The sequence below is a fragment of the Zeus faber genome (assembly GCF_960531495.2).
Source record: "Zeus faber genome assembly, chromosome: 14".
In the NCBI taxonomy this organism is placed as follows: domain Eukaryota; kingdom Metazoa; phylum Chordata; class Actinopteri; order Zeiformes; family Zeidae; genus Zeus; species Zeus faber.
In genome coordinates this window covers 10,755,618-10,777,745 of record NC_137200.1, presented here as the reverse complement: position 1 = coordinate 10,777,745, position 22,128 = coordinate 10,755,618, and the positions used below count along the sequence as shown (strand labels likewise).

The window sequence follows — 22,128 nt, the reverse complement described above, 5'->3', positions numbered from 1 at the left end:
GCTGAGGCAACGGGAGAACGCTGCGCTCACTGGTGCCCGGATTGTGGCGTGAGCGCGGAGACCGTCCAGCGAGCCGAGCCGAGCCGAGCCGAGCACGGCGATACCCTCCCGGGCCACCGAAAATGAGTAAACGTCGCGTGTAGCGGGCGGAGAGGGGAGAGGAAAAAAAAAAAAAAAAGACTAATAATAATAATAATAATAATAATAATAATAATAATTACAGGAGAGAGGTTTTAGCCCCGGTAAGAAAACGGAGATCGAGCTCCCTTCTGACGAGGCGCAGGATGTTGCAAGTTTTGGCGTGTGGCGTGGTAGTTTTCCCCGGTCTGTTCTTCGCCTTTCGGAGGATCCTCCCGTCCATTTTCAAACGGTGGACCGATGCGGACGCGGTGCTCGTCAGCGAGAGGTAAGCTCGTTTCACCCCCCACCCCCCCCTCCACCCACCACCACCCACCACCCGGGTAAAACTCCCCGTGCTAGCAGTTTTAGCCCGTTCGCCGCGCCGGAGCCGCAGCAGCCTGGCTGGAAATTCGATGTCGCGCGACAATAATGCGCAGGCATCTCCCAGGTCCGAAATGCTGTGACTGTGCGGGGTGCCGTGGGTCCTCATTACTCATATTTAGACAGGCACGTCTTCAGCAAGTTCAGCCTAGAGGTAGCCCGGGACTGGCACTTTTAAGGACCCCTACTGAAACCCTATATGTCCACTCGGGGCCCTCGTCGCTGGTCCACAGCAAATAACGGGCATTAGAAGCGGTGATCCGAAATGTTGTTTTGTCGGAAGCAATCCCGTGTTTAATATCTATCCAATATTTATTTCGCCGCCACTTCTTCTCGGACCAGCCCTTCGGTGTTTCACCGTTGTGCATGTGCTATAGACGCTCTATGTGCTGTAGCTAGTTGTGGTCCGTAAACTGTCGACAGGGATGGACATTGGCAAAGAGAGAACAGCACCTTTTAGTCAGAGAAATATCCCCCCCCTTTAAAAAGTTCAAGAGCACGGGGCTCAGTAGTTCCATGCAACCACATACGCATACATTAAGAAGGTAAATAGCAAAATGCATGAAAACATACAGGAAAAAATAGTATGATATATCATAATCAATTAAAGACATGAGCATTCTTCCAGTAGGGAGTGATCAGTTAACAATGGCGTCCCTGTCAGCCCTTATTGAGCCCTGTCTGTCGTCGGTGGCCGGGGCCGCCGCCAATTCCGCAAACCAGGTATCCTGCTTTCGTCGGGGGCCGATAAAACCATCCACGGGAATGAACGTTCCCCGAGAAAACCCACAGCGCCCTTGAGTGACAGAGGTGGGCGAGTGGAAGAAGGTGGACCTTCGGGGACGGAAGGCGTTGAGCCCGATTTGGGGGTTCTTGTGTCCCGATGGTACCAGCGGAGCCGGGAAAAAAGTTTCCCTTTCCACGGGAATTTTGCGACCTAATCCGGCGTGGGGCGTAATCCAGCCAACACGGGCTATTTCATTGAATTCTACTTTAATGCTGACGCACAATTGAAATCTGTAATTTCCCCAACTCATACTCTCTCCGGTGGTTCATCGATCGATGCTATATCTATCTGTAGCCTTTAGTGATTAATAATTAAGAAGAAAGCCATACTATTAAAAGAAAATCATCAGTACTCTTACGGAGTGAAAAGACACACAACAATGTCAATCAAACTACCGGTAGAGCTGGCTACTACTGAAAGAGTCAAACTTGACAATATACGATGAAATACCTCGATTGGTACTTTGGGGCTGACTGTTGGTTCTTTCATGACTGCGCAATATGAACAAAGGTTGGGCGATGAAATGGTCTCTCTTAAAACGAAACAAATATATACATTTGAGAAGTTATTGGTAGTTATCACTGACGATTAATTGTCACGCAAACAATTTCTATTAACAATGCATTTGTCTTGTTCTGTTAGTTCATGCCACTATAATAGTGTCGTAAACTGGAACTTATAAGAGTGTTATAATGTCTACTTATTGCAGGAGAGTTATTTTTTGACATCCAAAATCGGAACATAAACGTTCAGGTAGACAGTAAATTTCCCTCAACCAAACCGATGGAAAATCGCATCTTACGTTCTATGTAATGCAGCATTTCTAACTCCGGTTTAAAACTCCCCTTCGATTTCGAAGGAAACAAATGATGTGGAATCAAACAATTTTTTCCGAAAAGGATTGTGATCCGATCAAATAATTCCGATCAGGGGATCATGTAACAATTGTGCCGGCTCTAATGATGACCAAACAGGCACTCGCTGAGCAAAGTCTGATAAGTTCAAATAAGTGGAGAAAATAACATCGATGTTGCTGTCGCACAGCCTTGAAGCGCAGGGACAGTCAGTGTTTTAAAGTTCTATCAGAAGATTAGGATAAGCACACTCAGGACAGGGCGATCGATATCTAGTGTCATATAACAATGTTTTTCAGTGTATCACCCAGTGTTTTCTGGCGAGTGTGACACGTTCACACATGCAGGGGTCAAATCAGTGCTCATTTGAACGCTGTCACTCTGGTTAATCCACCTCTGAGCTTGGGTAAGCGCCGACTGCTGAGTTGGCTGTGTGGCGTAAAGCGCCTTACCACACTTATGATCGCCTGGCCATAAACACGATGGTGGCAAGCAATTAACAAGAATCGAACGGAAAAATGTATTGTTTCAAATGCAAATTGACTTTTTTCAATTTTTGTGACCTGACACTGTTAAACGGGGGGATGAATGGAAATTGGAATTCTTTCTTTTCCTTCTTTCTTTTCTTTTGGCATTCTTTTTACATTTTTCATTGGGTATGAAACGATAAGATCAGAGCAACAAAAATGTCTATATATGTATCACTGACACTGACCAAATGGTTTTGGAGATATTGTTTATTTACATATGTGTTTTCCCAGCTCAAAATTGACAGGAAGAATGTGCACTTTTAAATACAATAATATGTGGTGAGTCCTTCACTTGCCAGTTGGAAATGAAATGATGGAAGTGTGACAACAAAATCCATTTTGAACTACAGGATTGTTACAAATGTAACGCGTCGCACTTTTGGTCTGATTTGAGGACAAATTCAACTTTCATTTATTTGTTTTTAATTCAAACGATCGCCGTCTATTTCACCAAATATGCCCTCAACTCCTTTTTGGACATAATCAAGCCGCATTTAATCGCGTTATTTCCACCTCTCCTTGAATACGTTGTGATGCGTGACGACCTCCTTTTGTTCCATTTGGAGATTTTAACGCGCTCAAGAAAGTCAAACACTTTTACACAAAAGGTATCATACCATATTGGGTTAACCATTGACGTGTCGGAATCTTTCCAGCGAGATCACCAAGCCGACGGTGCGCTGATAAATTAAAGATGACTGCTCGGCAGTGATCCATTGAACTTATTTAACTGTCTGGCCTTCAGTCACTGTCACCCACTGTTTACTTATTGCGGTGGTCCATGTTTGGCGAGAAGATCTCAGCTCCTACAGCTGCGGGTGCAGATAACAGATAACAGCTGTTGACTCACTCGCTCCTCAAGCTGTATAGGGTTGTGCCCCATCCATAGCTTGTCGGTTAATTCCTACACAGAGTAGATACTCGCCTTGACTGGGGGAAAAAAACCCCAAAAAAACATGTCAAACACCGAACAGGGGACCTCGACCGCTGTTTTTAACGCGCATTTTCTTTTTCTTTTTACACGCATTTACACAACGATGAGGATATTTCTCTTTAACGTGGCGCCGGGAGCAAACGCTCGACTCCCAACGCGGGGTAGCGGGGTGGCTCGACCTTGGCCTAGTTTCAAGACCGGTCGTCGACACCACAGAGGATTAGAATGCTCAAACCCACACAAATGTAGCGAGGCCGATGAACAGATACCGAAAGTGCGTGGTGCTGAGAGTCTTTCAGGAATGCCTGGAAGATTCGGCTGGACGGGGCGATATTGTGGAGCAGTGAAATCATTGGGAAAACAACAAAACACCATCCAGGAGCTTTATGAGGAGCAGACCATCGAAAGATGGAGAATACGTGGCCCGTCTTCCAAACGCATCGCTTAAAATGATCATTTTGAGACTCCCTAAACAGGTCCCTAAACAACTCTGTACAGACATGTCTGAGGTTGGAATACAGCTTGGAATACTGCGCAGTGCACACAGACCGGCTGGGATACCTTATAAAGTAAAATCAAGGTATTCTATTCTGAGGGAATAACTCCCTCCCCACACAGTCTATACCGTGCGCCACAAACAGCCCGAGCGGCGTGGTAGGCTACAGCTCCGCCCCTCCCGACTGACCACCATAAAAAGCGACAGAATTGTGTCAGTCGGGTGCAGCCCGGGCCCCGGCGAGCGTGGCTTTCTTTCAGCATGCACGGAGGGGCACCACACAGTGTGACGGCCACATCGCGCCAACAACAGAAGTCCACTATAAAAGGAAAAGGCGAGGGGGCACAAGGTGGGGGACTCAAAACTAGGTCTGTGAGATGGTGGATGATGGATGCTTCACGACTCACTGGTCATCGCCATCACGGCTGATTGAGTTGCAAGCCATGGTAATGAGCGGGAGAGCTCAGACCTTCCATCCACGCTACACACGAGCCTCTATTCATTTGCGTGTACAGTATGTATAGGAAGACCCAACTTGACCCACATGAGAGCAATAGGGAACCAAGTATGGACACCATGGAGATTTGCGGTTGAAATGTGCGTGCGTGTTTCTTGTAGTTTAAACAAAGAGCCGTGCTATTGAATTCAATTTGGGGAACGGAAACATGCCGTGAGTGGAATGACTGCATCCATTTCAGAGGAGGGCGGGGAGGGGGCAGAATGCTTGCCTTGAATGTGCTTTGCTCCGTTTGCCTTTTTTTAGTTTCTGCTGTCACTTTTCCCATTTGCTGTGCACTCTTCCTCCTCAGACCTGCTTGCAACAGCAGCAGTGGACTGTGTGCAACTGGGTGTTACATAGCCCATTAACCGGAGGAGCTTTTTGAGAGAGAGAGGGAGAGAGAAAGAGGTGCATTTATATAGAGCTTTTCTAGTCATACGACTCAAAGTGATTTACAATGCGTATACCTCACATTCACCCATTCACACCCGCATTCGTGCATCGGTGCTGGCGGCCGTGCATTGGTGCACACCAGCACAACGGGAGCAGTGAGCGAGTGTCTTGACTCAAGTGCACTCCAGCACGCTACCGGGAGGAGCCGGGGATCGAACCGGCAATCTGACGATCCCTAGACGATACGCTCTTATCTCCCGAGCTTCTGCCCCCCATATCTGCATGATAGCTACGCCGTGTGTGTTTGAGTCACAGCGGTGAAAGTCCAAAGCGGGATGTGAAAGTGAGCCAGAGGTCATGGGGCGAGGAGGGGGGGGTGTTCGGGAGGCGGTGATCCGCGCCGGTGCGGCGGCGCAGCAGGGGGTGACGGGGGAAGTAATTTATCTCCCTGCTCCATCCCTGCCGCTCCGTCACCAGTGTCGCCCTCCTTCTCAACTGCACGCTCACTCCTGGAACCCTGGTTTTCACGTCTCAAAGGAGGTTACCAGAGGACACACAAAGAAGGGATTGTGTAGAACTCTGGTCCTATGACTTGAGTACACAACGACGGCCCAGGGGAGGCAGCAAGGCTCACGGGGGAGGGAGGGAGGGAGAGAGAGCGAGACAGGCCATGGCAGCTCACAGTCTGAGGGACAGTGGGTGATCACACCAGGAGAACGTTTAATAAACTTAACAACTTTTTCTGATGTTTGTTTTTGGGGGTTTGTAAGTGTTCAGTTATGCCATTACGCAATTCTTCAATATCTACTACTCGTTTATCACATAATACTTGTCATTAATAGCTATTAACATTGCCCACTCGTCATACATTGCAGCCTGGTCATCCTGGAAGCGGGATCCCTCCTTCTGAGAAACCCTCTGAGACTGTTTGTCGTGTACGCATTTTATACATGTGAGTGTGTGGCAACCACTGTGAATTTTTTGGATTTGTTATCGTTGATAGTATTTAATTATCTTGTATCATGTTCTTTATGCTATAGTGACACACGTGAATCCTTTGTCGTACCAAATTGAAAAGGTGTGTGTGTGAGAGAGTCTTGTCCAGGTTTCAGCCCGGTGATTTTATTTTTTTTAATATATATATTTTTTTAAATTTTCCTGGCAGGGCAGGTCATGTGACCTCTGTTGCCATGACGCCTCGTCATTGGCATGGAAAGTGGCAGGAACAGCAGGTCACAGGTTCAAGCAGGAAATGACCGGCTTGTCTCTCTCTCTCTCTCTCTCGCTCTCTCTCTCACACACACACACACACACACACACACACACACACTTTTTAAACCTTTCCCTTTGAAGTACATTGTTAGCCCTTTAATGTAGGACTCTGCAGGAAGTGAGGTTTCGTATGATTTTTTTATGAAGTGGCGAGGTTTTAATGAGGTGGTCCTGTACAGTAGCCGTATGGTAGCCCACGTGGCCACACCCGGGGAAAGCCATGTAACTACAGTACTGGAAACGAGGGGATTGCTGCTGGCCGTGGAAGTATTTTTTTCCCCGATAGTTTTTAGCATTGTAGTTTTAAATATAATAAGTGACCGCGGTGAAACACGGTACAACAGGAGTCTAGAATTAGGGTGGTTGATTGTCCCTCCGTTACGTTAAGTAAAGCTTTGACTGTTTGGGAAGTTTTTCTGTTAGATTTGTGTTTTAAAAAAGGGCTAAATACTATAGTACCCACATGCCTCATGGGCCACTGCTATTGCACTTTCTTTTAAGTTGTACAGTGCTGTAAATCCATCCACTTTGGATTTACAGCATAGTTGCTAAATTGGTTAAACAAACCTTGTTGCCCGAAATGTTTCCCTCTCCTGTTTTAATTACAATATCAGACAAGATGTGTGTTTTGTGTGTCACCCACTCCTATTTTTAACTGCTTATATAAGGAATCAGCACTTGGTTTAAGACTGAGCACGTGGTCCCTTTTCTTTCTTCATATCTTTGTTAATAAATAATTTGTTAACATGTATGTGTATGTCCTGTTTACATACATATAATAATATAAGTAATTGTAACATTAAACACAACAATTTTATCGAAGTCAATCCATTTTCAATGTTTTATTAAACAATAAAATTAAAACATAATCACTCATAGAGATTAGATAAGCCGTATTGTAAAGTTAGGCTGACATTTCTAAAGATTTACATAAGATAAGAACGCAGAGTGATACCATATTAATTTAATCACACACATTGATGCAATACGCTTTAAAAAACGATAGTGCGCCAGCAAATACAGATAAGCTGTAAGTAAATTTCCCCTTTCCTGAGTGTTTACAAACTGGACAATAAGTCAAACCAATTTCAGGCCGTGTCCAAATTCAAGGCTGAGTGGCATCTCATTCAGCACCCAGGGTAGCGGAGTGATCCCAACAACCGCGATTCATTCATTTCTAAATGAGATGGTACCCATGCATGTAAACATACAGCAAACCTCCTGACTCCAGATAGGAATCACGTGGCGACTCGTGCTTTCTATAGATTCAAATCAAACGTGTGAATCTGGGGACAAGCATAAGCGTGTACGATCACAGCATACATTTAAACAATTATATCAAACACAGAATATTCGATCACTTTAATACGTCAATGTAGTGTTTTTATCGCAATGTTTGTCCATTCTTGCCAAAATATTATATAGGATGACAGTAGCTGCTCAAAGTAAATGGGTGGGGTTTTTCAGAGCCTGTTTGACCTGACACCCTTTCCTCTGTCCCGCGTTCCTCTGCTTGTCTCCTTCCCTCTGCCCTGTCTCGCTCTCTCTTCACCAGGCTGGTGTCCTCCATCCACGCCATCATGGCCACCACGGCAGGGGTCATCATCGTGTCCTCGTGCCGGGGCAACGTCATCAACGACAGGTGAGGCTCTCCGCCTGTCAGGGTACTCAACAGGGCTCGGACTTGGTCAGAAAGGTACAATACCGGCGGCGATAGAGGCGGCTTGACTTGATACCGTTGGTAAACAATACCTTTTTTCGCTGCCAATCTTTGAATGTTAAAGGTCTGCTTTTTATATAGAATTCCATTCCTGCCCAACTTGAAAGAAAAATGAAATCCCTTTTAACAAATACTCTTACTGTGCAAACCTTTGGTTTTATTTTTGGTTCAATGACGCAATGACGCTGAGGAGATTAACTACTTAGGTACCACACTGTGCTGTTGAAGACCACAGAATGTTTCCATAACTGATACTTTCCCTGCAGTTCTTGTCAATATAAACCTGTCAAATCTTTTAGATACTTACTTTTTTTTTTTTATATAATAAATAAATATATACACACATTTATTTACATTTTTTTTTGTCAACCTATTTCTTGTACTTTGCATCTCAAGGCTTACATATACTTACCTAAAGTAATGCAACCCCACAACAGGGTCTTAAGGGTCAGCGGTTGCACACAGACACGTGTGTGTAACATGTATTATATTGGGTTAAACCTTCTCAAGACTTATTCGTAAGTACAGAGACACGGCATACAGGCGAGCACCGGGGAGTAAATGAAGCACCTTGTTTCTGGGCGCGACCTCTCTAGCCTCCCCACATGATTCTGTAAGTGCTGTCTGTGTGCTGATTGACATTCCCATGCCACATCTGTTGACCCCTTGTCCTTTCCCAGCCCATCTGTAGGCTAGCTCAATCTGGCATTAGCCCACTGTAGCCGCTTTTGGCCAAAGCCCCGCGCTGAATCTCCGGCCCTGCCCCCCAACGCCCGGGCCATTGGTGGGGCCACCTGTCAGCCATTGAATGGACTAGCATTAGCATCTCCACGCAGGCCGGCTATGGCGCGTTCACAAGCTAATGCTAGCGTATTAATCCCCCCGCCGCGCCAGTGGCCAGAAGTGCGTCAGCCTGGTTCCTGGCTCTCTCCCTGTGGCCAGTCATCAGGCTGATAATCCCCCCCCTGCCCCCAACCCCCAGGGCTTAATACCTACCACGACACTGCTCAGTTCTGTTCTCCTTTGGTCTGCACATGGACAGGAGTTAGTCTCGAGTCACGTACTCGCGAGTCAAACGCTGGTGTACCCACATGGACTCAGGGGTGGGGGTGTGGGCATGCACCGGCAGTGAACCACCGTCTATCATTTCCTTTCGCACTCATCACATCAGCCACAGTGAATTTATGGCTTCTCGACGAAGACTACTGTAGGACGACTAGACCGCTGATACTGCGCCCTCTGCTGGTGAAGACACGGCAACGGCGGTCCTGCACCCAAAGACCAAAAAATGGAGTAGATACAGCCTGTCCATACAGAATGTATTATGTAGAGTTGGAACAGATCCGCTTGTACTGGCTGTTCTTGCAGCAACATTTTACTGCTACTTAACTGCATTCTGGGATATGTTGACCGCCGCAACATTGCTGCCTGGGAAGCCATAGAGCCGTAGAGATTACCTACTTAGGCATCAGACTTTGCTATTGAATGCCACAGAATGTTTTGACAGTGCACTTGGACAAAACTATACAAATATTGTAATTCAAAGACTGAACCTAATCACCATAGTTTGTCTTTACTGGTGTACCTTAAGAAAACAGACCCAAGCTACACCTAGAGTGAGCTATGCCTGTGTTCCTCTGTGAAAAGGCTCCATTCGCTCACAAATGTCTGTATAAACTCACAAATTCTATTATAGCATAGCTCATAAAAGTACAGCTGTTACATGTTATACATGGACACACACGTGAGTGTATGTGTAAATAACTCAACCAAGATCCTTTCCTTGAGCGATATTCAGATCCAATCTCCAACACTCCAGTTGGTCCTCATTTTCGGCTGCCCCCTCAGCAAGTGGCTACAATGCACAAAGGTGACGGGTGTAGCACCAGCTTGGAACTCTGCTGTGCCTCCACTGTAATCCCCTGTGCCGCTGACCTGAACAGTGCAGGAACCCAGTGACTGGTCAAGGGTCAGGAGCGCAGACCCTCTCCTGCAGCTTTTGCCCCATTTCCACACACAATTAACCATCACCGTAATCAGCACTAATTAAACCTCCAGATGGCCAAGGTTTTGTGATAACCTGAAATGGCTTTGCAAGTGTGGGTGTGTGTGTGTGGGGAAACATTTGATTATAGCCTATATGTGCCGCAATATTGTATATCCATTGATTTTCCGTTGTTTAAAAAACATACTTCTGAGTAACTACAGTATGAACCAGGTCGATACATTCCATGTACATATATCATAATAAGAGTTTTTTACAGCCTAAGCTATTAATAAAGGGACCACGTCAACAATGAAACAGCTTCTCGCCTTGTTACAATCCACTCATGATTTAAACCACTACGATAGTTTCTTAATACCAATATGATTGTTTTCGACCAATTCTGTTGTTTCTCACTGCCAAATGAGTAAACAAAGCGTAACAATTAAACATTCAAAATGTATTTAACCTGAGTCCTTCCTTGTTATACCGTATCTACATGTGATATTCGATCTGCTTCATATTTTAGATCAGACGTATGCTTTTCAGACACACTTTTACTGCTAATACTGATTTGTATGGAGGTAAGGAACGTGTTCAGTCAAATGCTCTACAAAACTCCACATCGCTTTAAAGTATTAGTACTTCAATCCTCTTGCTTATGAATCGAGGAATGCATCTAGTCCACTTTGATGTGGAGTGGTAATACATAAAGCCTACACTGATTGCAGTGTGCCACATACTGTAATAATGGAAATATTGCACTTTATTTTGAAGAACACTTTTCAAGTCTTTTACAAACACTGTGAGTATTTGTAAAGGAAAAAATCAGCTAAAAAAAATAAAAGAAATCCAGCAGATAGGTAAAACACAAACATTGTTAAGCGTTGCAAGTTCAAGATGTTGGTAAAAGTTTCTATGCAGTCCTCAGCAACCCATAACACGCTGAAGGGAAGTGGGGCATCTATATGACAACGTAGTACGCCTGAGAAGCAATCGTTCTTTTTACTCTCATACTAAAGTACGCTGCACCATCTCTGGGTTTCTCATTACAAACCCCGGCAGCTGATTTCTGGACAGCATGGAGCAACATTTAATGTCTTCTGAGCAAGACGATTCAGTTGTAAATATTGTTAAAGCATTCATTTGTTTCGAACTTTCACTCCCATCCCTACGCAGGCACTGGCTTACCACCTACTTTGTCATCTGGTATGGCGTTCCATACATGACGTACGACATCTACGCCATGTACCTCAGCCACTACTACCGCTTCCAGGTCAAAGGGCACGAGGAGTACAAGTGCCATTCCCTGAGGACCCTGAACTCCTTTGTGCGCAGAGAGTTTCTGCTGGTGCTGCACCACATCGCCCTCCTTACCATCTTGCTGCCCGTCACACTGGTGAGTGAAGGAGGGAGGGAGGGATGGATGGTAGGTAGGAGGGAGGCTGGATGGATGGGAATGAACCACCAAAATCCTTTCTCTGGTCAAGTCAGGTCGTACCCACGGAAGTCATGTGTAGGAATCAGATCAGAACGCTTAGATACTAGTTGAATACCTATAAGCACAACCCAAGTCAAATCAGGGGAAACCAATATGTGCAACGGCCGTAGTGGAGAGAAAAGCAGGAACATTGTGCTAGTTAACAGCTCACTACTCAATAATTACCAAACCAACCTCTGCACCATGACAGCGTGCGTCCGATACCAGACTAAGTGTAGTATATAGTAGGGATGCAATGTACAGTGGGCTCACGGTTCAGAAAAAGAACGGCTCATCACCCACCGAGACTGTTCCCTTATGACGCGGTGCGAGTGGACGCGAGTGTCTGAAGAGAAGTCCGTAATAAAGGGGGACACTGCCATCGCAGGGGGTTCTTTTCCGACGGGACACCTTGATTGATTGCACTCTTTACACAAACATTTCTTCGTAGTTTGACCTTGTGTTTCTATTGTAAAGGCCGCGGAGCCACGCGCAGTTAAAAAGAAAAGGAAAAACAAAACAAAAAAACCTCTCACGCAAAAATTGAGAAATGCCGCGCGGACCCCACACGGAGCAGTGCGGCTGACGTGGCCGGTGGAGCTGAAACAGTGGATTCAATAGGAAGCAGCACTTACTGCACGCCGCGCCGCCACCGTACTCTGCACCAACGCGTCCGGTGGACTTCTACCGTGATATCATAATACTGTGGTTCACGCATACATATTGAGCCGCTGTGGGCGTACCGAACGGTTCCATAACTTACTTAGCTTCCCCAGTATATAGACTAGGTATCGCTACCAGAGAACAGAACTTTATTGTCAACGGAAGTAGAAATTTACCTTTGGCTTCATGGTTTGAAGACACAATGACATGCAGAATAAAATAAACACCATAAAATACACATTACACACAATGTGTATTCACAAATATGTGCTTAGAAATGTTCTTACCCACGTGCATATGATTTTAGTTATCTTGACATTGTGACACAGTTAAATATTGTCCCGGAGGCTGCATCACAGTAAAGTAATGCGTTTTTCCGAACTAGCTGTTCTAGCTGTTCTTCTCTGTCTCTACCTGTTGTTCATAATATCCATATTGCTAGTAATTGTTTCTCAAATATGTCTTGTGTTAATATTTTAGGAAAGCACCAATAGCCATCCCCATAATGTCATCAGAGGTTGTCAGAGGACGGAAATCAGCATTGTTCGGTGCTGTCATTTCCTCTCCCTCTTCTCGCTATTTGGCAACACAAGCTGCTATCCCTCCCTGTAATGAACGGCCACGCTGGACTACGGCTGCCCACCCTCCCCATGTAACACAACCCCTAAACACACAGAGGCCTGGATCGCTCCTGACCTGCCTTTTTTCTCTCTCTCTCTCTCTCTCTCTCTCTCAGCGCAGCACACGGCAGGTTAGCCAGGCCAGGTGCAACCGAAACTCGACGCCATTGTTTTTGCCACAACTGTAAATGGCGACAGGAGATTACTTTACCCTGCATTATTGAGCCCCAGCTGCTCCTGTCCTCCCTGTCCTCTCCCTGCCTCCCTAATCTTCACTCCGTGCCTCTCTCCCCTCCCTTTTCCCCCGCCTCTTTACTCATTTCTCTCCTCCCATCGCTAAACCTGCCCGCTCGCTCAGAAAGTTAATGCATGGAAGTAAGCGGTGGGCCCGCAGTCGATGTGGTGGTCGCAGCCGGTGGGTTCGAGTCCACTATAGAACTCCTGTAGCCATTTACAAGTTGCCACACTGGCGTATGAACACAACACACACACACACACTTAGGGTGCCAGGGATGGGGTGACATAGCCCGGCGGTTAGTCTGTGTGGTGTTACGTTGCTCTCTGCGGTCTCCGTCAGTCTCCCCCAGGCAGATGGCGGCACCCTCCGTCTGCTCACACTCATGGTTTATTCATCGCCAACAAATCAGCGACGGGCGGCCGTTACCAGACAGCGCTTGTCCCGTCTCGTCTCGTCTCGTCTCATCTTTTTTGTCAGGACAGGTGCCTCCTATCCGTCCATCCATCCAGATCAGTGTTTCCCAACCTTTTTTCTTTTTTCGGCACACGGGCACACAAAAAAATGCTATGGCCTACCACTTTCCCGTGAACCCCGAAAATCCTCGTGAACTGTGCTCATTGTTATGCACTACTTATAGTGAGTGATGGGAATGATGAGAGAGAGATTAGAGTCCAAGACAAAACAAGGTCCAGGCATTTGGCATAATTCATATTTGAATGTGACTGATTTACACTTTGCAGTCCACAAAAAGGAACCATTTTGGCGGAATTCAATTTTTGGGAGAATCCCATTCACAACTCTGAGCCGAACGGACTCTTCTGACTCTCTGATGTTTTTATTTTGGAAACCAGTTTTACTTTATTCATTCTATTTTTCTCATTCCAGAAAATGAGCAAATTGTTTGTAAATTTGTCTGATTAACAAATTTGACTTTTTCCCTCTGATTTAGTTTAATCTGTTGTTATACTACAATAACTAAATATGAAATAATCTTGGATCAAACTACTACTACTACTACTACTCTCTGTTCATACTGACCTGTATCGTTGTATGAATAGTTGTTTTCGGACTTTTTATTAAAAAGTATACTAAATCCTCTCTTTCTTTTTGGCTCTTTAAGGCCTCTCCAGGGCTGCCTGTTTTCCTGTTCTGGCAGCTCCATCTTGTCTGTGCTTATGTTTATTTGCTAAACGTGTGCATTCTCTCTCTTTCTCTCTCTTTCTCTCGCTCGCTCTGTGTGTCTCAGTTCTTCAGGAAGGACCAGGGGGACTTCTTTGTCGGCTGTTTGTTTCTCACGGAGCTCAGCACGCCCTTCGTCTCTCTGGGGAAAATACTTATTCAGGTGAGAATGTGCACAGACACACGCCAGCAGCCCACCGAGCGTCACCTTTTCCATGTCACATATGCATAGTCCAACAGCATGTCATCGGCACACAAAATCTGTCCGTTCGTGTAAGTATGGGATGTGCCTTTCGTTCGTTCTACACCTTGTTATACACGTTTGGTTATGTGGTTATGTCGTTTTTAATCGGCAGGGAATGCATCCGGTTTCTTTCCAACCACCATCGCAACTCCTGTTCCGCTCGTACACTATCTCCAAAAAGCCTTTAAGCGGCCTGTGTGGTCTGGGTTGCAGCTCGTCTTTGTAGCATCAATTATTAAAGTGCAAGACACATAAATGGTGAGCTGAATGTGGTTCCAGTCTCTCGCCATACCTGCGTGAAGCGCCTCCTCCACATAAAGTGTACTTAAAGGACGGTTCCACAAGCACATTTATCTATTTCTTCTTCTTTTCGGATTTGCTCGTTAGTACAATCGAAAAGGTGCGTGGGTCGTATGAAAAATCCGTTACAGTCGTGCCAAAATGAAGTTTCAGTATTGTTTCCCAGATCCAACATTTTGATATTTGGAGCAGTGGATGGTTTCTCTAGAAAGGCAACTGACTGCTACTGTATTTTAGTAATTCCCCATGCTGTGCACCGGCTATGCCAGCGTTAGGGGTGTCACGATTCCGATTCGAAAATCAGAATCGTGGACTGTCCCCTGCCCCAACTATTCCTCTTTATCATGGCATGTGTTAAAAGATGCAAGATGGAATTGTTCCTGAACGTAGCTGCATGTGTGAATAGTAAAACTCACTATCGGTGCTGGAAAGCTTATCCCAATAATTCGCCGGGTAACTATCTGTGACAGGGGACTTATCGTACCGTATATGGACATGACGGCGATCATTTTTCTGACCTGGATAATTGCCCGTTGTGTTTACATCAAGTTTGTTGACATAAGAATATCGCCAACATGATGCCAGAATAAACAGCAGTGTTTACCCTACCATTATAAGAGTGTGCTCAGCGCCCAAGCATTTTTTCACATCGTCCGGGAGCGATGCCGCTACTCCCAAGTATCAACGTCACAAAACCTAAACAGTACAAAAGAATCATCCGAAATCATGATCTCCTCTGTATCTTTTGGGGTTTTTACATTGACCACGATCATAGACTTTCTTCTTTCTGCTGCTCGTAACATCAAACTGTTTTTTATATCCATATCTACTCTACTTATAGTTGAACTTAAGGAAAAATGTATTTGGAGGTGGCTTTGACCAAAAGTGCCAGCTAAATGACATGATGTAGCCTAAATGTTGTACGTTTCAAAGTCAATTAAAACACGTTATGGAAGGAATTGTCACAATTCACAAATACATATAATGCAATAAATACAAATGGGAGAAGATCAATTAATACTCTATCTACAAATCTGTATTAAGGTTTAAAACAAATCTGAGACATAAATGTATTTCTAAATCCAAAAACAAATAATGTATTACTTGCCTCGTGTCAACCATTTTACAAATGAATCTTACTGAGCTGAATGAACAGAAAAAAGCCCCTATGCTGAGACATGTTTTGCTGTCATTTGTGGTCACACTGCTTTTGTCCTCTCGTCTGCTCTCTGTTGGGAGCCACGCACGCACACACACAAAGAATCAGCTGAAGATAACGTGTTACTCGAGTCCATTATATTTATTGTTTAGTTGTGTGGTTTTTTGATATTTACGTTTTATCTATTTTGGATATTTCGATTTTTTTTTTTTCCATATTACAATGTCTGAATATTCTTAAGAGTTAGAAGTTCATTGCTGTTGGAAAGGGTGTACTTTCATTATTATGCTACTAAATTATCACTATATCAGTGGCAAAAATGGTCTTAAATTGACAATAATATCATTTATCGCAATTATTTCTGGGAGAATATATCGTCCAACAAAATGAGTTATCGTGACAGGCTGACCAGTGCCTTGGTAAACATTGTTTATCATCAACATTTTAATCATCAATTAAAATGTATAGCCAGTGGTATGTAGTAGCAGCCACCAGTTACCTTTCTGGGGAAACAACCCACTCCTCCAAATATCACAATGTTGTATCTGGGAAGCAACAGAATATAAAATCCTATTCATATAGAAAATGAAATCACAGTGAATGTGTAGATGCATTTAAGGGGGTTAGAGAGAGATTCCCTTTTTGAGAGCTTTCCAAAGGCTTCTTGCTTTTCCTTTCTCTTTTGTCTCCATAGATTTCTTTCTTGACTTGTACATTTTATTATTATTATTATTTTTTTTAAACACCAAAAAACCCCCACCATCTAATAAAATTAACTGTGGACATATGCGATCCTAGTGCATTTTAACTACTTCTTCTCATAGATGTCCAAAGTGACCAAGCTAAGGAGCGGAGACATCACCCACCCCCTCCCCGCCCACAAAGTCTCAGAAGCTCACGCTCGTCACACCCCGGCGCTCGAGGAATCGCATTCGTGTGCGCGGCGCAGGTGGTTTTTCCGCTGGCGGATACCCTTCTGTACACTCGCAAGTTTTGAGACTCATTTGACGCCATGATATATAAAAGACCCGAGGGTGAGACGGTAATGGTGAAATAGCTTTTATTGTAGCGCTGAGCGCGGCACGCCGTGCACCCGATTTGTTCGCTTGGAGCGGTTCCCCTTTTCCTGGGTCTTTTCACCACGGCTTATTTATGTATTTAAATATTTTAGGTAAAAAAATAGCTGTAGGCGGTAGAAGAAGCTACCCTCCCTAATCATTCATGCTTTGTTAACGCTCTCTTACCCTGATAACTTGAGCATTTTTTAAGCGATGTGTAAGTCTCGACAATAGCTATACTCTCACCCACACACCCCAACCAAGGGCCTCAAAATTCAGTCCACAAAATGTATCGTTTTTGTTTTTACAAAACCCAAGCCTTTTTGCCAAGGGCTTTATATTTGGACGCTTTTTATATTTGGATAATCCAATGTTAATACTCAACTCTGTATCGACGGGCTATCAGTTGAGTTTTCGTTTCAATTAAGTGTCCATGTTCCGTAAACTCAGCTTAAAGTGGACCTTTTATGAAAAACTCACTTTTTCAGTGCTTTTGCACATACATTTGGGTTTCTGATGGACCTACTAACACAAAAACTGTGAGATAAGACAACCCAGTCGGTTTTATGTGAGTTGTCTTATTTCAGAAAGCATGTCCTGAAACACCCCGATCAGATTTTGTACCCTTCCTACGTCACAGGGCCCATAGTAGGATTAGAAGTGGCCCCCCATCTGAGTAACTCAACAAACAAATAGTTTTAAATGATAGAGGAATTATAACCAACTGTCCATGAAGAACCTGCAGACGATGGAAATACTAAATAATAAATGTAAATATTTTTAAAATAATTCTGTTTCTTGCTTTCTAAAAAAAAAAGGACACAGTAGGTTGACGGTAGAGCGCGACTCGCTTTAGTGTAATAGTGTTTTTTATTGTAGATGTATTTTTTTTATTTTCCGACTTTGACATGAAACAAAAGATCCTCGCGGTGCATCGCGATGTCCATGTCTCCCACATGCTTGGAATACAGCAACAAAAGTCCGAACAAACTTTTAAATGAGGCCCTGTAGATCGATAATCAGTGAAAATTCAGCAACTGGATTACTTATTTCTGTCCTCAAATTTGTTCAGAAGCAGATTTTGGTGAACTGATGAGGTGAAACCAGTGAAAGTTTCGGCGTAAATACAACGAAACCCAGGAAGCCACGCTCAAACATTATTGGCTCACAGACCTCGGGAGGGTGCCTCCTCTCACATAAAACACCCCGTTTTCGTACAGGATGGTATGGACGCACGTAAGAATGGCTAGAATGCATCATCTGGGTGGTATTTTCAGCAAAAACATTTCAAAAACATGTTTTAGGGACCTTCAGAGACCTACTCAACTTGTGTAACAAAAGGAGCATAATAGGTCCCGTTTACTACTTAACTTGATATCGACCTCATATGGACATTAGGGACTCCCTAAATCATTTTGTTTTGGTATCCACCCTTTAATATACTTACTCTGACCTTAACCACACCAAACCCATACCTGAACTTCCCTTTCTCTAACCTTATACCTAAACCTCCCTTTCTTTAACCTTGCACCAACTGTTTCAATAATGTTATACTAAGTATATAGCCCTTGTAAAAAGCCCAAAGTTCAGCGATTCTGATCGACATTGATTCAATTATAAAACTCATAGTGTCAAGTGTCAACATTGGACAAGTTCATACTAAGTTAGGTATTAACTGACCAGATGTGAGACAATTCATAATCAGCTTGTACTGAGGTGAGTATTAAATGGTATCCGAGGATTCAAAATGACGTCTCTCTGCTTTCCCCTTCCCTCCCCACCCCGCTCCGTCCCTCAGCTGGGCCTCCAGGACTGCTGGCTGCACAAGGCGAACGGCGGCATGGTACTGCTGACCTTCTTTGCGTGCCGCATCGCACTCTTCCCCTACATGTACTGGGTGTACGGCCACCACCACAGCATCCCGCTGTACAGCGTCCCCTTCCACCTGCCCCTCTCCACCAACCTGGGCAACTCCTGCATCCTGGCGCCGCAGGTCTACTGGTTCGTGCTGCTCTGCCGCAAGGGCTTCCGCCTGTACCAGCGCAGCCGCTGCAGGGGCGGGGCGCCCGCCGCCGTCACGGACGATGCCAACGCAAAGGGCGAGTGACGCGGGCGTTGGCGCCCGTCGCCAGAAAAGGCGCCTCCCCACCGCACCCCACCAATCTGGTACTGTTGGTGTGGCTACTGTTATAACTGTTTAGTACCTGGACACTAGGACGGCTTCACTCCTTCAACCTCTTCTTTTCTTACCCCTCTGATGCAAATCTGCTGAGCATCGACCAAATCCAACAATAGCGATGTGAAGTTCACTAATTGTATTTTTATTTATTATTATTATTTTTTTGCTTCTAATAGTTTTGAAATGGATCTGGACTTGATCTTGTCGGCAGTGATATACGGGCTCCCTCGACAGCCTCAAAATTCTGGGACTCAAAATTCAGAATAAAAAAAGGCGATTAAGGGGAGGCTACACATCCCACCCCCCACCTCCATCCCCACCCCCCCGTGTCATCTATCCCTGCATCATCTCTTCATCCTTACCCATGTGCTCTCGCTGTTATGAAGGGACGTTATCCCCCGTTCATCGCTTTCCCCGCGCCGTGTTTACAGGCTCCGCCGTTTTGGAGGACATTTGGAGGCCGACGCACAGCTGTTTCTGGCGGCTTGTTTATTTCACCGGTATGGTTTTGGTGGTTCACCGGTGTAAAAGCCCTCCCTCCCACTTCTCTCTCACTCGCTCACCGTGGGGTGGGGGGCTGGGCGGCGTTACAACCACCGGAGCAGGAAGTCACAAATCCCCGAGCCGCAAAACAAGCTTGATAGTATCGCGGGATTCCGAAAACCGAATACCTCCACTAGCTACGTATATGGATTTTGCCACCTCAGCTCCATTTTTTTAAGGAATAAACCCAGTGGATTTGCATCCTCTAGACTACAACTTAAACAAACAAAAAAGATTTACTGTGATGGATTGAGCCTCTCCATATCCTCTTTCATCGACACTGGTTAGATTGCACTGGTTAGGTCACAAGGCCTCACAGACTTGTGTATAGTTTGTGAAGTCTTCTTTTTTTTTTTTTTTTTTTTCTTTTCCCGCCTGTTACATCGATAATAAATTATTTATATTTTGATTATTATAATGCAACACAAAGGTTTTGTCGGGCTCCACTCGAGCACACGTAGTAAGTGCCTGGTTCTACTCAGGGGCAGCAGTCGAGAGCCAGGGGTGGAAAATTCCAGGTAGAGAAATAAAAGTCCTCTCCCGCTACTTTTTGAGTCAACCCACCTGGGCTTTGCTGAGTTAGCACTATCCAGAGGTAGGCGGCGCACGGGCGGAATCGGCTGGCATGGGCGGAGGATTAAAACAAAAAACAAACATGGCAGGACTTTTAACTTTGTGAACCTGGAATCGTCCACCGCTGGTCATAGCAATAATTCACAGCAGCAGCCATCCAGTGGCAGTTCATAGAAACGCACAGAGCAGTCGAGCCTCTTGGGGATGACCTTACGAGGGAGGTGCTGCTCATAACATGACATGCAATGTTTTTTGTTTTTTTTTCTCCACCATTGCATTTGTTTTAATGGCCTGAATGACTGGTGTGTGTGTGTGTGTCTGCGTGTGCTTGCGCGTGCGTGTGCGTGCGGGCGGGTTGGTGGTCAGCATAGGGCACCGAACATAGTGCTGTATATAGTATACTGGAGGATAACCGTTTTTTTAGAAACACAATATATCCATTCTAAACCTTTTTATATAAAGCGAAGTAAAACTCCTCGATTCAGATCCCGTCAGCGTGCCGAGACGTCTGTCTAACCGCCGCGAAAGCCGCATCGCGTCCCAGCCGATTGAGTCTGAAAAATGCTGTTTTTTCCCCCTGTTTATATGGACACTGGATTTTGAGCTACAATATTTAACTGTGTGGAATTTGGAAGGGAAAAAAATTTAAAATGAGATGTGAGGAAATGCAATGATGTACATTAGGGGTGTGGCTGTGCGCCTCTGCACACATTATCTATGCAAACGGAGTCCCGCGCCCTTTTAATATCAGTAATTTCAAATCCTTTAAAAAATTGTTGCTTGAAAACCGCGTGTGGTGCTGCTTTGCGGCGCCCTTTTTACATAGTAACGGGGACCCTCCCTTTTAACCTTTCATCTGAGGGAATACCCTGTTCCCCTGGAGTACTTTGTTCCAGGGCTTGTGCACACGTCGGGGGGGGGGGGGGGGGGGGGGGTCTTTGACCTTTGAGAGAGAGGGCGAGATAAAGACGTGTTTTCCTTGACATCGAACCTGAAACGGACCCGGCGGCCGTCGTAGTGCGTGTGTGTTTGCTGCGTTCATTTAAAACATTGACCCCCCCGCTCCGGCACGATAAGAGTCATTTGGTCAGCCGAAGACTTCTCTCATGCACAAATGAGAGAATATCCGGTGTTAACACTAATATCGTCGTTATATGAGCGCCGATCTCGAGCGCCGTTGTCGGAAGGACAGGATATCTGCACGCCCAAAGCTCAGCTCCCGAACAGTTTGTTTCCGTAACGCGTCGGTCAATTCAGCGCAAGTTGGAGTTCGGCCACTGTAGTGAAAGCACACCCGGTTTGATCAGTGATAAGATATGATAGATGCACTGCAATAGACGAGGTATTATGGTTCTAAAATGTCATTTATAATGTCACAGTTCATAAAACATGGAATAGCTTTTGCAGATGCAGGTTTAATCGCTCTCTCTGCCCCGCGCCCCCCCCCTCTCCCTCCGAAGCCAGTACTTCCAAACTGATTTGACATTCATCAAAATTGCTGACGCATTGCTGCGTTTTTCAGACTTGAGTCGTTTTTTCCTCGATTTAATCGGATATCTTTTGAGAAGTAAGCATCCCTAAGGGGTGGACGAGCCCAGCTGGTCATTTTTTTTTTCTTCCCCCACTTTGGATGTGAACGTTCCTACCATCACTCCCCGTATCATATCAAAATCTGAGCCTTAGCGTTCCATAGTACACGTGTTATCAAAGGTACCTCATGCACACCATCGCTAACCACGTTTAAATTGTCTCACCGGGTCGATGTTTCAAAAGAATCGTTTTAGTCTTAGGATCAGTCTCGCAGGAAATGAGTGGGTTTGCTGGAGGTACTAACATACGTTCGAACAACTTAAATGGTTTTATTCCAAGACTAAAACTGTTATTCCGATTCTGAATTCCATAATATATCCGGAATGTGATTC

At 45.0% G+C, this 22,128-nt stretch overlaps 1 protein-coding gene across 1 annotated transcript; it reads left to right on the top strand.

Annotated features, from left to right (window-relative positions):
• Positions 1–210: 210 nt before the first annotated feature.
• Positions 211–19,018, top strand: tlcd3a (TLC domain containing 3A; the record flags this gene model as incomplete). The annotated part of the gene is made up of 5 exons (XM_080014222.1): positions 211–406; positions 7,822–7,908; positions 11,150–11,369; positions 14,218–14,313; positions 18,710–19,018. The coding sequence occupies exons 1-5, from the start codon at positions 285–287 to the stop codon at positions 19,016–19,018; spliced, it is 834 nt and encodes a 277-aa protein (XP_079870348.1). The 5' UTR covers positions 211–284.
• Between the last annotated feature and the right edge of the window lie 3,110 nt (positions 19,019–22,128).